We start from the raw sequence: 15,741 nt of genomic DNA, 5'->3' as shown, positions 1-15,741 counted from the left end.
CATGAAGTCTATCACTGAGTGGATTAAATGGGTTGAGTGCCAGCGCATTTTTTTTGGGGATGGACTTGCTCTAAGTAGGAGAGTAAGTTTTCAGTTTTAATTTGTAAGACTTTCCTGTACTCTTAAATTAAATAATAATTAAAGATATAAATATTAATGTCATGTAATAACTCAGAGGCTGTGTGGAATCTCCAATCTAGTATAGTATGTTAAGCATATAACTAATTAATACCAGGCTAAGTGTGGATAGTTTGGATACTTCTTTTTATACAAATGCACTGTACGTAGTGTGTATATTTGTGTATGTATTGATTTTGTGTATGTACTATGTATTAGCAAATTCTTTAGAATGAGACTGATCCCTTCATCCATATTGTGCAGGAATTTTAGTACTTGTTAAAAGCTACAAATTATTATAAAAGATATTAACTAAAACAAAAATATCCTAGAATTAAGAAAACTTCTGGAACAGAGAGAAGGATACTCACCTCTTAAGGATTCTCGACAAATCTGTTTATGCAAAGGAACAAGTAAATAGAAAGCGACAAAACACCAGAGGATAGAATAATGTTTTGACAGTGGTATAAAAAGACCACATTTATGATCTATTATTTACTTTTTTTGGTTGAAGATCACATCCATAATTAAGAACTATCAGAAATCTAATAAAATCGATTTCAGCATAAATATATACTTTCTGAACGTAAGTTGATAAATTAAAAAGTTGATTTATTGGAAACATTGATAAGATAGCTATTTTCCTGACAGTAACAGAAAAGAAAAAATTGATTACCTTCCCCAATATCAGAGGGATCAACAATGTGAGAACGAGACTTTTGAATAGCTGCTTAGTTGGAACAGATACGCCAAATCCGTCAGCTACAAATTTTGATATAGAAAATGGGACCTAGAAGGATATGATATTAGTATATGCTTTTTAAAGAGATCAACTAGAGCACTTAAATATTGCTGCAAAACATGCAGATGCAAATTCTATTTTAATACAATCTGGTATTAAATAAATATGTAAACCAACAGATAAAACTGAGAATGCAGGGGACTCCCAAACTCACAACTAAAATTCCCAACACGTTAGAGCTCAAAGTCATTGCAAGAGCAAGGGCAGAATTGCCTCCAGCAAGCTGCATTTAAAGAACACAAATCTTTAAACAATCCCCAAACGGAGTACATACTGCAAAAAACTTTGAAAAAAAATGAAAATGTTCAAATAAGATCGAAGATAATGGAACTAGCATACCTGAGTAAGCGCCACTGCAACTGATAATGTGGTTGGCATACAGCAAAATAGTGCAAGCCCTGCAACAATAGAGAAATTACCATATGGTTTTCCAACTAAGCTTCAGAGATAAAAGAGGAATGATTCACCACTATGTAAATCCCGTGCTAACTCACGCAACAAAATAACGCATTTTCAAATCAAGCAACCAGAAACAAGGCCACAGAATATTTTGAGTTGAAGCTTAGTTAGAATAAGTAACCCTAAACCCTAAAACCAATCACCTAAAGGATTCCTGATCTTAGGTCGAGTTGAAGCCATAAGCAAAATATAAGATCAAGAATATGTTCTAGAAAGTAATTACTTTTCGGTATCATACCAAAGATGATCAAGCTTTCCATCTCTTGCTTGTTCCTGTCAAAAATATGGAGCCTGAGTAATCATAATGCAATTCTTTCTTGTTTGGTATGAAATTTTGAGGGACAGTGCTGTAGCTTGAACCATAGCCAGCCCTTGAATTTTGGTGGGTTTTGCTTGGTTTTCCCTACATGATCTCCTAAGTTAGCTCCATCGTCATTTCAAATATTGAGCTAAGTTAGCTGAATTGGTCTATCTAATTTATGGCTATTGATTGAGCTAACTTAGTTGATTTGATGGAATAGAATAGGATGGTTTCTACGGGCAATTTTAGGAACTTTTTCGTTGGCTTTTTTGTTTTGTTTTAGTTTTTATTTTTTGAGACGAGTCAGGAAACCAAGTTCCATTTATAACTTTGATACGTACAGGCACAAATCTTAATAGCAATTTGATTCAGTTTAAGCATTTTAACCTACAATATTAGATAACATCCTCTTAAGGATACTGTAAAAAAGGTCGTACCTAGTGCACAAGGCTCCCGCTTTACGCAGGGTCTGGGAGAGGTGAATGTCGGCTAGCCTTACCCCCATTTATGGAGAGGCTGCTCCCAAGTCTCGAACCCGAGACCTACCGCTCATGGGCGAAGGCACTTGCCATCGCACCAAGTGCGACCTCTTCTCTTAAGGATAGTGTAACTGAGACATAATTTAATTGCCAAACCTCTAACAAACTCTTTAGGTTGGAGCGGCAGTTGCAATATTGCCCTCGAAAAACATGGAGTAAATAATAGAATGGAGACCTGAATCATGGAAACAAACATCAATAAGATCACAGAATGGCTAGCATCAATCGAAGTCATATCATAAGTCTCAGATTAAGAATGATCACAGGATTAATAATACTTATTATTAAGGAAACTTTAACGAAAAGCTCTTGGTACTGTTTACTTTAATGAAAAACCACATTTTTACACTAAAAAGTAAAGTCTGGTACTGTTCATTTTAAAGAAAAGGGTTTGAAAACTTTGAGTTTTTTAACGATAAGGACAAAATAAAGGGTAAAGTGAATAGTACCAGGATTTACTTTTTAGTGTAAAAATGTGGTTTTTTGAACAGTACCAGAAATTTTTGGTTAAAGTTCCCTTAATAATATCATAACACATTGGCCAGCATCAATGATAGGTAAATGCACGTAGTATCCATAAATCACAGTTTAAGAATGATCGCATATCAACTAGAAAAAAGAACAAGAAAAACCAAGTCCCACAACTTACAGAAACAAAAGATAATGACTGAGCTCTCAGTTATGAGATCTCGCCCCAACACTTTTTCACCAGTCAAATTTGAAGTAGGAGAGGACAACGAAGACAGAAGACAATATTAGTCAATCCATATTCATATATTTCGGTACAATTATTACACGGAATAGCATCACACGATTTTAGACCACGGGATGCAATAATGTTTTAACATAAGCTGTCATGTGTTCCTCCATTGTTTCCCAAGATCTAGAGGAACGAAAGCAAGCTTGTACAACATATTCTATTGAAGCATACTTGATCGAGAAAGAAGTTTCAAAGGTAATATATAACCAACATGAAATAAAGACTTCTATCGACCCAATACTATGAAATTTATGCCGTGAAATGTACTAAATCTGTCTTTCATATCTGTTCTAATCAATATAGAGTTAACTTACTAGCCCAAAGATTCCGACAGGCCATGCTTCTGCAGCTTCAAAAATTTCTCCAGTTTGCAATGTCAACCCTACGCAATCACATCAAACAAATTCGGCATAATTCGCGGCATAAACTAAACAAGCATCAAACAGAATGGAACCAGAGAAAGGCAGAATTGTAAACCTGAGATGATAAAAACCCCAAATGTGCTGACTTTTGTGAAAGAGTATGAATCAGCAAGACAACCTAAACTAGGGTTTGCAAGCCCTAAAGCTGCTCCACCAACAAGAACTGCACACAGTATTACACAAAAACAAATAAAATAAAAACATATCTCAAACACACACACACACAATTTCCATCCAAACATAGAGTTAGAAGTCACCTAAGGAAAGAAAATTATTCGCAACAAAATTCGACAAAGGTTTAGCCCAATTCAAGCCCTTAACCGAACCCGAATGCCTCTTGATTCCATTGCCATCTTTCTGAAACAGCATTCACATTTCTATAAACTAAATTTGAGACTTAAAAGTCACTTAGTTAGGGACTGTTTGTTTGGTATCCTTCTTCGATCCAATTTTTTGTTTCCAAAAAATGACGAATGTAGCTAAATTACTTAATACTCATCAGTTTCAGAAACAAAAAACTGGATCCAACAAGCATTCCCAAACACACATTTTAGTTCAGGTACCGAATTATCAGGTCCGATTACACTACATCAAGACGAAGCAAAAAGTAGAATTCTTAGTTTTGAGTTACCAAACAGAGCTCAAACAAGTAAAGAGAACCTGATCGGGGTGTTGCCAGGCTTTGACGGGATTCGAGATACAGCGGTTAAGTTGAAGATCGAAGCGGAATGCGGCATGTTTGGACGGAAAATGTGGGAGTCGGTGAGCAAACGGCAGCGGGTTGGCGGGTTGGCGGGTCGGGGCGTGAGAATCAGGGCTTGGATGGTTCCCGCCATAGCTGCAAAAAGTCGAAACTGGTAAATGGAAAGAGATAATCAGTAGTGGCCTGCAGTGGTACCTCACACTGAAAAATCTATCTCGTACGCCAGAAAATCAAGTTGCTGTTGGTGGGCCATACGACCAATGAATCTGCTACTGAAATGAAGTCATGGGATTTATTAGCTCTGTCCCCCATTTTGAATGGAGTTATCAGTTAGGTGATGGTGGAGCAAGCTAACATTAAGTCACCAAACTGTTAGTGCTACTTAAACCATCTCCAACTGAAAGGTTCAGAGGACTAGATAGTCGAAAATAGTTCGAAAATCATTTTCAACCGATGGCTAGGCTAGAGGGATCTGGAATCTGGGAGGGCCCCACGGAATCGGAGAGGGCTGGAGGGCTGGCCATTTTTTTTTTAATGTTTTGTTATTTCTGTCAGTTATAGCCGACAAAAATAATATATATTATATTATTAGTGTCGGTTTTAACCGACACTAATAGCAATGTTAATATAATAGCAGTTTGAACAGTGTCGGTTAAAACCGTCATTAATTCTAATTTGAATTCCAATCTGACACTAATTTGAATTCTAATTTGAATTCTAATTTGAATTCCAACGGCTAGCCAGTCACTAGCCGTTGTATTCAATTTTTTTTTTTTATGAATTTAAACCTTTTTTTTCTATAACTTATATTTTACAAAATTTGGTTCATATTTTTTTTCGTATAACTTCTATTTTACAAAATTTGTTTCATATTTTTTTAAATTCCATTTTTTTCCTATAACTTCTATTTCACAAAATTTGTTTCATATTTTTTTTTAGATTCTATTTTTTTCCTATAACTTCCTAAGCCATTATACAACATTAAATTAAATTAAGTAACATGAAACAACATTAACCAACATAAAAATTATACAACATGAAACTTAAACAACATTTTTAAAAACATTTAAAACATAAAACGTAAATGCCTACTCCATGCTTCTTTGGGCCCAAAGATGTGCAACAAGATCTTGTTGTAGGTACTTGTTTGTGACACAAGAACGTATCATTCTATAGCGTCTCATGTACTCATCTATAGAGATACTACCAGTTCTTGGATTGAAAGGCAAATTATGCTCATCATATATTTTTGCACGAGCCCTTCTTGACCTATTTGGATCTTCTTGGTGGTCATCTGACTCTCCATCAATATACCTATCTCATTCATCCTCCACTATCATATTGTGTAATATGATGCAAGACATCATGATGGAATCCAAATTTTCTCGACTCCACCCTCTTGCCGGTTCGCTAATGATCTTCCATCGTGCTTGTAGAATACCAAAAGCTCTCTCAACATCTTTCCGATATGCCTCTTGGTGTAAGGTAAACAACTTTTCCGTGTCATTCCTAGGGTTTGGAATTGCTTGGACAAGTGTCGCCCACTTTGGGTAGATGCCATCTGCCAAGTAATACCCCATATTGTATTGACGGCCGTTGATGTAGTAGTCAAGTTGAGGTGCTTTACCTTCCGTCAAGTTATTGAAGAGAGGTGAATGCCCAAGAACTGTAATATCATTTTGGGATCCAGGGACTCCAAAGAAAGCATGCCAAATCCATGTGTCATATGAGGCAACCGCCTCTAACACAACAATTGGCTTTCTCGACCTTCCGCTAAAGCCTCCTTGATGGGACAGTTCTTCCAATCCCAATGCATGCAATCTAATGACCCTATCATGCACAGAAACGCACGGTCTTTAGCTTTGCGAATAAGCCGATTCATATCTTCTTGATTTGGCTCGTGGAGGTACTCGTCTTTGTAAATCTAAACAATTGTGTCACAAAATTCTTCAAGACTATAAAGGCATGTAGACTCAAACATACCATGGGTTTCATCCATCGAATCAGCTGGGGAGCCATAGGCCATCATTCGGAGTGCAACAGTAACCTTCTGATGAGGTGAGAAACTAGGGCGGCCTGCTCTGTCCCGCTTCTGTCGAAAGTACAGATTGACCTGCTGGACATCACAAAGTAAACACTTGAAGACATGACACCTCACCCGGAAGCGATGTCTGAAATCCTCTTCTATGTACACCGAGTTGGGGTCGAAGTAGTTGTTTATTGGATTGCATGCGTCATCGCTCTGTTTTGTGGTTTGTAAGAGCGACCAACAATAGAGCCACCCCATTGAGGTTGTTCCTCAGTTGGCTGACACACCATGGCCGCAGCCATGACTGCTACTCTGTTTTGTTTGTTGCGCCTTACTTGAACTTCTTCATCAGACTCCTCATCTTCTCGTCTCATTTGCACCCATTTTGCTTCTCTTTTGGAATTGGATGAAGACCCCCAGTTCGAATCTGAAGAGGATCCAAAGTTGTAATTCATTGCAAACTTGAATTGAAAGAAATTGAATTGAAATAGATGAATTCAAAGTTGTGTGAATTATATCCCAATATCCACCCTATTTACAGCAAAAAAAAATTCAAATCCAAAAGTTAGCTGACGTCACTTAGCCGTTGGATTTGAATTTAAGTTGTAGTTTTTAAATAATAAATTATGTTTGGCCCTCGGTTGGAGACGATTTTTTGTGACATGGCTAAAACGAGCCATCTAGCCCTGTGGCCTTCGGTTGGAGACGGAGGAAAATATGGTAATGTACTGTTCATTAAAATATTAATATCTTAAAGGATCTTTGAGGGCCAAAGGTTTAAAATGAGCCATCTGGCCAGTCATCGGTTGGAGATCGCCTAAGTAGACTTGTAAAAAGGTCGATTCGGATATCAAACTTTGATTCATATCCAGATTTGTTTGTAATTGAATTTACGAATTTGGATTATATTTAGACCATCATATCTAACTTGTTGATCGAGATTCAATTAGCATTAGATTTAGATCGGATTGGATTGGATCCTTATCGAATTTAATTTAAAGATTAAAATATGATTACTAAGGGTCAATTTGGGATTGCTATGCTTTAAAAAAAAAACTGCTTCTGTTGTACTTTAAGAATAATCAACTGTAAAGTAAAGCAGATGAGCGTTTAATTAACTATATTTTAAAAGTGATGTTGGTAAGAAAAACAGTGTAAAAGCGTTTGGTAAATTTTAAAGTTAAAGTAATATAATTGTATACAATGACAAAATGGACATAGTAGTAGGAGTGGAGAGACGACAATAGTGGTGGGGGACAATGGTGCTAATGGTGGTGGAGGTGGTGGTGGCTGCGGTGGTGGTGATGGAGCAGCAATGGTGGAGGTATGGTGATGGTGTTAATAGTGGGATGTGGTGGCTGGGGTGTACAAGTAACAATTGTAACAACCCGTCCCGATTTTATAGGAACAAAAGGGGTATTGTCGTGAAATTTCACTATGAGTTAGATATTTTTCTTTTAAAATTGGTTTTTGAGTCTTAATTAGTGAGCCCAAGGGGCCCACCTCCTGATTTGTCCCCCGATTTCCTTCCCCTTTTCTTTCTTTTTCTGATTTTTATAACTCTTTCTCTCTCTTCTCTTCTCTCCCCTTATGACTCTTGGACATCTCTCTCTTTCTATGATCTCTCCTTCTCTCCTCAAGTTTGTCACTCACATAAGCAACAACAACCCCAAACTCACACCACTGGACGTAGGAACCTTGGGAAAACTCAAGCAAACCTTCATGGAACCCCAACAATGATGGTGCCATTGTTCATCGTCCTCTTCGATGTGTTTCTTGTTTTTCCGATGTTGGTAAGCTTCTAGAAACCCTTAGGTTATGTTTTAGGGTTAGATCAAAGGTTGTTTTAAGTGGTGTATATGTGTGAACCGCAAAAAATAGCTCGAAGTAGCTTTTCCAAATTTACCGGCGAACATCGTCCCTTTCGAGGCAATTTCCGGCCAAACCATGGCGAGTTGGCCGACATGCAAGGTATCAATATTTGTAGAAAACCAATTTGGTTTCAACCAATTGTTTTGATTGAAATTAATTCAGCAAGGTTTACAACGCATACTTATATACACAAGTATGTGCTAAACTAGGTAATTACATGTTGACTTATAAAAGCAGAAACCAAATAATACAGAAACATTTCCTATATATGTACTGTAGGACCAAATCCTCATCCCTGATTCTCGCAATCTTTAACACTCCCCCTCAAGTTGGAGTGTATGTTGATTACACTCAACTTGCTAAGAAGACTTTCAAACTGGGAGGTACTTAGTGCTTTGGTGAATAAATTTGCCAATTGTTGTAGAGTTCGTACATGGGCAGTTTTGACAACACCTTTTTGTATCTTTTCTCGAACCAAATGACAATCAATTTTGATATGTTTCGTCCGCTCATGGAACACGGGGTTGGATGCTATATGAAGTGCAGCTGGATTATCACAAAACAAAGTAACTGGTTGTGAATGATCAACATGGAGATCATTATTGTGAATGATCAACATGGAGATCATTAAGCACATACCTCAACCAAGTTATCTCAAAACATAGAGATGCCATAGCTCTATATTCTACCTCCGCTGTTGATCTTGCTACTGTGGTTTGCTTCTTTATTCTCCAAGATATAAGTGAGTTTCCAAGCATGATGCAATAGCCCGAGACTGACCTTCTTGTATCCTTGCATTTTGCCCAATCAGCGTTGGAATATGCTCTTCATTGAAGTGAGCTTGTGCAGTAAAACATGATGCCTTGCCCCGATGTCCCCTTTATGTACCTCAAAACTTGATGTGCTGCATCTAAGTGTGGTAGCTTGGGCTTGTCCATAAATTGACTCAAAATGTGGACAGAATAAACAAGGTCTAGTCGCGTTATTGTAAAATAAATTATATGACCAACAAGTCTTCTATATGTGGATGGGTCTTTCAGCAACTCACCATCTGTCTGTGTGAGTGCCAAGTTTTGATCCATAGGAAAACGAGCTGGTCTTGCTCCAAGAAAACCAGTGTCTTCCAATATATCTAAGGCATACTTTCGTTATGACAATGATATATCCTGTGATGACCTTGCAACTTCAATGCCCAAAAAATACTTCAACTTTCCTAGATCCTTGAGTTTGAATTTTGCTAGCCAAAAATTATTTTGTCTTCTCAATAAACGGAAAATCATTACCTGCCAATATCACATCATCCACATATACTAGGATAGTAGTAAGACTTGTGCCTTTGGATCAAACAAACAAAGAATAGTCTGCATTAGACTGCTGGTAACCCGCAACCCTAATAGTAGAAGAAAGCTTAAGGAACCACTGTCTCGAAACATGTTTAATTCCATAAATAGATTTCTGAAGTTTGCATATTCATGTCTCCCCCTTTCGTTCGTATCCTGGTGGGAGTCGCATGTAAACATCTTCAACTAAGTCGCCATGGAGGAAGGCGTTATTGACGTCAAGTTGGTACAAATGCCAACCCTAAGCCGCGGTAACAGCAAGTAATAACCGAACTGTGACCAACTTAGCAACGGAAGCAAAGGTTTCTTTGTAATCAAGACCTTCGACTTGTGTATACCCATTGGCGACCAAGCGTGCCTTGTAGCGTTCCACAGAACCATCTGGATTAAGTTTGATTTTGTGCACCCATTTGCATCCGATGGGTTTCTTCCTAGGAGGGAGATGTTAGAGAGTCCAAGTGTTGTTGGCTTCAAGGGCATGAACCTCACCTATCATGGCTTGGCACCATTTAAGATCTTAAGTAGCCTGCAAGTAACTTTCGGGTTCTTTGGCAATGGAAAGAAAGTTGGTAAAGGCACGGTGAGTAGGAGATAAACGATCATATGATAAGGAATGAGATAGAGGGTGAGAAGTATTACCTTTATGTGATCCAACGTTAAAAGCCGATGATTGAAGGGGACGAGAAGGCAACTTGACATCGACATGGAATTGTTGGAGGTATGAAGGTGGTCTAGTGGTTCGGGTGGAGGCGCAATGGGATGGTTGTGCCAGCATAGGTGGTGCATTGTTGAGTGCAGGAAGAGGTGAAAGAGAGTTATCAGTACATGGCAAGGCAGGTGGAGGTAATAGATCAGGTTCATTGACGGTATTCTCGGTAATTGGAGAGTTATCATGGTGCTCTTCTATGGTGGTGGTTATGAGTGGATCAGTTGACCGATCCAAAGAGGGATCAACTAGGATAGGTAGTTGTTGGAATGGTGATTGTATGTTTGGATCAGAGTGTGGTGCAGAAGATTGGGTGAAGGGGAATGTATCTTCACGAAATAGCACATCACAGGAGACAAAAGTGTTTCGTGTGTTGAGATCATAAACTTTGTATCCTTTCTTGCTATAAGGGTAACCAATAAATATGCATGGTATGGATCAAGCGTCAAATTTAGATGGATGGTGTGTGTGCGTGGATACAAAGCATAGGCAGCCAAAAACTTTCAAATGGGAATATTTAGGTGGCTTGTGAAACAAAAGTTTGTAAGGTGTTTTCCCATGCAAGACTGGAGTGGATGTACAGTTTATAAGATAGGATGCCGTGAGGATGGCTTCACCCCAGAAATTGGTAGGCAAATTAGCTTGAATGAGAAGTGCCTTGGCAATGTTGAGAAGGTGACGGTGTTTGCATTCAGCCACCCTATTTTGTTGAGGGGTGCAACACATGTTGTTTCATGAGAAATGCCCTTTGTCGAGTAGAATTCAGTGAGGTTAAATTATGGGCCATTGTCACTCCTAATTGTCTTCACTTTGTGAGAAAACTGATTTTCAACAAGATTGATAAAACTAGTCAAATAATGACGTGTGTCAGATTTTTGCTTAATTAAGAAAACTCAAGTGCAACAAGTGTAATCATCAACGATTGTGAGGAAATATTGTGGGCCAGTGAGTGAAGCAACACGAAACCCCCCTCCCAAAAAAAAATATCCATATGGAGTAGTTCAAAAGGCATAATGGTTAAAATTTCACTTAATGGAAACTGAGATCTTGTTTGTTTAGCTAGAGGACACACAAAATAATTATTCGAAACACAAGAACTAAAATCATTATTAGGAAGTGAAGTATATCGAAGGGCTTGGTCAGAGAGGTGGCCTAGGTGTTGATGCCAAAGGTGTGGTGATGTTTTCTTGACAACATGACAGGTTGATGGACTTGTTTATCTGTTGATGTCATCCAAACAATATAAGCCTTCTCGTTCAGTTCATGTCCCAATCATCTTCCCCAGGTCCTGAATCACACAAAAATAACTTAGAAAAATGGTGATACACAAGGACTGATATGCAAGTTTACTGAGGGAAATTAGGTTGAGTTGAAATGTTGGGACGCAAAGAACATCATGTAAGACAAAATCTGTGGAAAATTTCATGGTTCCTATGTGTGTCACAACGACATAAGAACCATCTGGCAGTTTTACTGTCTTATTTCTAATAGACAACAAAGAGGTCAACAAGGTACATAAGGAGATTATGTGGTCTGTGGCATCGTTATCCAGAATCCATGATGACTGCTAACCATGAGAAGTAAAAGAAAATGCTTTACCTGAGAGATCATTCAGAGAGGAATTTTTACCAACGTTGTTTGCCTTAGCTTTGTTGTTGTTGAGCATGGTCATGATTTGCTTGCATTGGTTAGGCGTGCAGGGAAAAGAGCTTTTCAATTCTTGCCTTTCAAGGTTACCTGAAACATTGTTGCCTCTTGATCGCTCTTGCTTAGAATGACTCATTTGTTATTCTGGATCGGCCCTCTTAAGTTTCTGATAATAATCTATTATATGACCCTTCCAGCCACAATAATCACACTTTAAATGAGCACGACAAGCCTCAGTGGTGTGATTGTTTTTGTTGCAGCGAGCACACTTCATATATGCACTTTTCTTGTTAGAGTCTGGTCCTTTTGCGGCAAAGGCAATAACCTCCTGAACCAGTGCCTTTCCTGTAATGGTGTTGTGCTGCTTCTCATGTCACAACATAAGGGAATATACCTTGTTGATGGGGGGAAGTGGATCCATCAATAGAATATTATCCTTCACTACACTGAATGTTTCATTAAGTCCCATGGGAAACTTAATGGCCTTTTGATTTTGCTGAAAATCCAACACATGTTGCAAAATGTTGTAGTCACAAGGCTGATCACAACATCTCTTTCATCCCACAACACCTTGAGTTTGGTGAAATAGGAACTTACAGTTATTGTTCCTTGAATGCAATCATGAATTTTGCTCTCAATATGGTACATCTCCATATTGTTCGTTTGGGAAAAACGTTCTTTCAAGTTTTCCCAAACTTGGTACGCAAGGTCATAGTAAATGACACTCGACTGAAGTTATGATGATATTGAGTTCACCAACCATGTTTTAACTAAGATGTTGCATTGATCTCATTAATACAAGTCTGCAGCGACCTTCTATTCTGGTTTCTTGAAGGTTCCATCAACGAAACTAAGTTTGTTTTTGGCCTTCAATGCACCGATCATCGCCCTGCTCCATGTGTTGTAGTTGTCTGGAGTGAGCAGCTGGAAACAAGCATCATCCCCGGCTAATCAGAATGATGCAGATAATAAGAATGGTTAACATCGTTGCCTCGGTTGAACCAGAGGGCTTGAGTTTGTTATTGTTCTCTACCATGGTGAGCAACTAAGGTTTGATATTTTCTTCAGTCCCAAGATTATTATCGCTCTGGTAACATCTAGAAAACCAATTTGGTTTCAACCAATTGTTTTGATTGATATTAATTCAACAAGGTTTACAACTCATACTTATATACACGAGTATGTGCTAAACTAGGTAATTACATGTTGACTTATAAAAATAGAAACCAAATAATACAAATACACTTCCTATATATGTACTGTAGGACCAAATCCTCATCCCTAATTCTCACAATCTTCAACAATATTTTCATCTCGTTGAGTACTACAACTTTCCTTTTTGAATCACCCAATTTCGTTAAGTATTGAAGAAGTTCTATTCATTTGAATCTTACCCAGTTTCCAACGACCTCCAAGGCTTTCAAGGCATTTTTCAGCCAAACCATGTTGATTTAGCCATCATGCAAGGTACTATTCTCTTCTTCTCGTCAAGAACTATGACTTTCATTTTTGAATCACTCTGGTTGAGTAACGAAGAAGTTATGAGCCTTGGAAAAACCGACCAAAAGCTTGGCTTGAAAACAGGTCAACCCAACCTGTTTGCCTTGAAACCCAAACCCACTTGGGCTGAGACCTAGCCCAATTTCCCCAAATCCAAATCCTTTTAAGTCTAGGCCTTGGGCTGGATTACCCAAGCCCAACCTAATTATTTCTATTTATTTAGTTTTCTGTTTTAAAACACAAAAGCCTTTGGGCTAGGCTTTCAAGCCTAAACCCTTTGACCCAAAACCCCTTTAAGCCTTAACCCATTAACCTAACCTTTAACCCTAGCCCAAGTCCTTATTAAACCCTAAGCCCTAACCGGTCTAAACCCTTTATGAGGAATATTCCGTCAGGGAATATTCTAGGAATATTCTATTGACTTTTACAAAATTTACCCGGGACCCTTCTTAGGGTAATTTAACGTCCTGAATCCGTTTCTGACATTCGTTTTCCCAAACTCAATTGTTATAATATAGTTTTATTAATTGGACCCTTTATGTACTTATGGGAAATTATTTGTGATGATTCTGTGTTCGCTAGTTTGCGTGGCTCTTTGGCGGCTAAGTATCTATGAGTGGACCCCTTCTAAAAATGCATGTTTTAATAGTAGAAATGCATACATAAAAAGCATGATTTAATGATTACGTTTTATAAAACGTTTTATGAGATAACATGCTTATTGAGGCTAGTATGAATTATTACTACTATTTCTATAACCCGTGTTCTTTATAGAATATTTGATGGATGACGATATAATATTTAGAACATGTTTCGAACACCTCTTTATAGTATAGATGATGGATAACTTTATACTATGAAGTTTCTTTTCAAATATATATATATATATATATATATATATGTTCAATGGTTTTGTACTTACCTAGTGGTCCCTATTCCGTTACTGGGAAAGGGATATATTCCGTCATGGGCGAGGTTATGGTGTTGGCATAGGGCCTAAAGGTGATTTTTCTCTAGCAATTAGCATAGGGACGAAGAGCTAGCATGGGGCCTGAAGGTGATTTTCCTCTGGCAATTGGCACATGGACAGGGAGTTGGCATGGGGCCTGGAAGAATATCGGACATTTACTAGTGATTACGATATATGTGAGATATGTTTTGAGACATTGCACGACATGCTAGGTTTCAGAAAACCTATTTTTATTTATCATGCTATATGTGTTTTCATAAAACCTGGGGGTTAGTATGTTGATAACAGTTTTATTATATCTATCTCAACTTGGTCCACTCATGTTTGTTTTACGCCCTCTTTAGGATTTCGAATCGAGGCGTACAATCCTGGTGTCAAGGCACTTCCGCATCGGCATCTTTAAGTCTTCTTGATGTAGGACTCATCCTTTGTTTCATTCAATTTTATACTATTTCTTTTACTGTTCTAGTTACTAGTATACTCTGAACACGTTCCTTAAATGCTTATTCATTATTTTTAAATTTATAAGTCTTATTTATTTCATGATCTTAGCTTTTGCATTTAATAAATGGCTTTCATCACCTTCGGGTGTCAGCCAGCGCGTACCTACCTAGTGTTCGAGGAATATCGGGGTTAGGGCATGTCAACAACGATGCTACGGGCGGTGGTAGCACCCAATAGTGGCAATTGTGGTTGTGGTTGTGGTGGTGGTGGTTGTGTTTATAGTGGAGGTATAGTGGTGGTGCTAATAGTGGGATGTGGTGGTGGCAACAATGGTCGTGGTAATAGCATTGATGGTGTAAGATTAGTGTTTGTAGTGGTAGTTCGTAGCGGTCATTTTATTCTTAAAGGGATAAAATGTATGAGGAAGGCAAATAATGTTATTTTTTAAAATTAATGAAAGTATTACAACAATTGAAAATATTTATTAAAGGCTTAACTCTGCTTTTAGCTTTTACCATACTGTATTAAGTCAGATCGGATTAGCCTTGATCCACATTCGAATTCATTTATAGTCGAATTATCAAATTTGGATCTTATTTGGAGAAATAAATTGGAAATCATGATCTAACGTTAAGAGATGTCTCTATCTTTCGGGTCCCGTTAATTTGCCAAAAAATGTGGGGAGAGATTTTCAGTAAATTATACATATACTAAAACTCAACACAAAATTACTGTTCATTAACAGTAAACAGGCGAAAATGCCTTCTAATTCCTTTGTTATCTGCCTTTTTTTTCATTTTTTAATAGTTAAAAGATGACTTTGCCCTTCGTCTCCACTTGTCGATCATTTCTCAGCTTCTGTCATTTTCAATGGCATAAATGCCCTCCGTTTCTTCTCCATTATACATTTGTCCATGCGTTGCTCGTCATTCTACGTCGACTGTTTCTTGACCTTTCTTCTCGACTTTTCCCTCTGTTCCACCTTTCTCTCTCACAATTCCCTGCTTCTGTCGCTCTTGAACCTTAATTTCTTTCGCTCTCCAAAGCTGCATTCTTTCCATGTCTGACCTTGTGATCTTTGCCTCACAAATTACCAACCGCACTATCTTGCTAAAAAACCACCCAACTTG

At 38.0% G+C, this 15,741-nt stretch overlaps 2 protein-coding genes across 2 annotated transcripts in view; both read right to left on the bottom strand.

Moving 5' to 3' along the window:
* LOC114821674 (probable sodium/metabolite cotransporter BASS4, chloroplastic) overlaps positions 1-15,741 on the bottom strand; it is a 72,311-nt gene that overhangs the window by 22,741 nt on the left and 33,829 nt on the right. The gene's annotated exons all lie outside the window — the stretch shown is intronic.
* On the bottom strand, positions 291-6,390 carry LOC103410276 (probable sodium/metabolite cotransporter BASS4, chloroplastic). Its single transcript, XM_070804608.1, has 11 exons — positions 6,087-6,390; positions 4,061-4,332; positions 3,658-3,757; positions 3,456-3,563; positions 3,293-3,360; positions 2,315-2,393; positions 1,259-1,317; positions 1,074-1,142; positions 794-907; positions 489-510; positions 291-403 (listed from the first exon to the last, which is right to left on the bottom strand). The coding sequence occupies exons 1-11, from the start codon at positions 6,388-6,390 to the stop codon at positions 387-389; spliced, it is 1,212 nt and encodes a 403-aa protein (XP_070660709.1). The 3' UTR covers positions 291-386.

Source organism: Malus domestica, chromosome 02 (genome assembly GCF_042453785.1).
Source record: "Malus domestica chromosome 02, GDT2T_hap1".
Classification (NCBI taxonomy): domain Eukaryota; kingdom Viridiplantae; phylum Streptophyta; class Magnoliopsida; order Rosales; family Rosaceae; genus Malus; species Malus domestica.
Note: the sequence above shows the minus strand (reverse complement) of the source record. Positions and strands in the feature narration are given on the sequence as shown.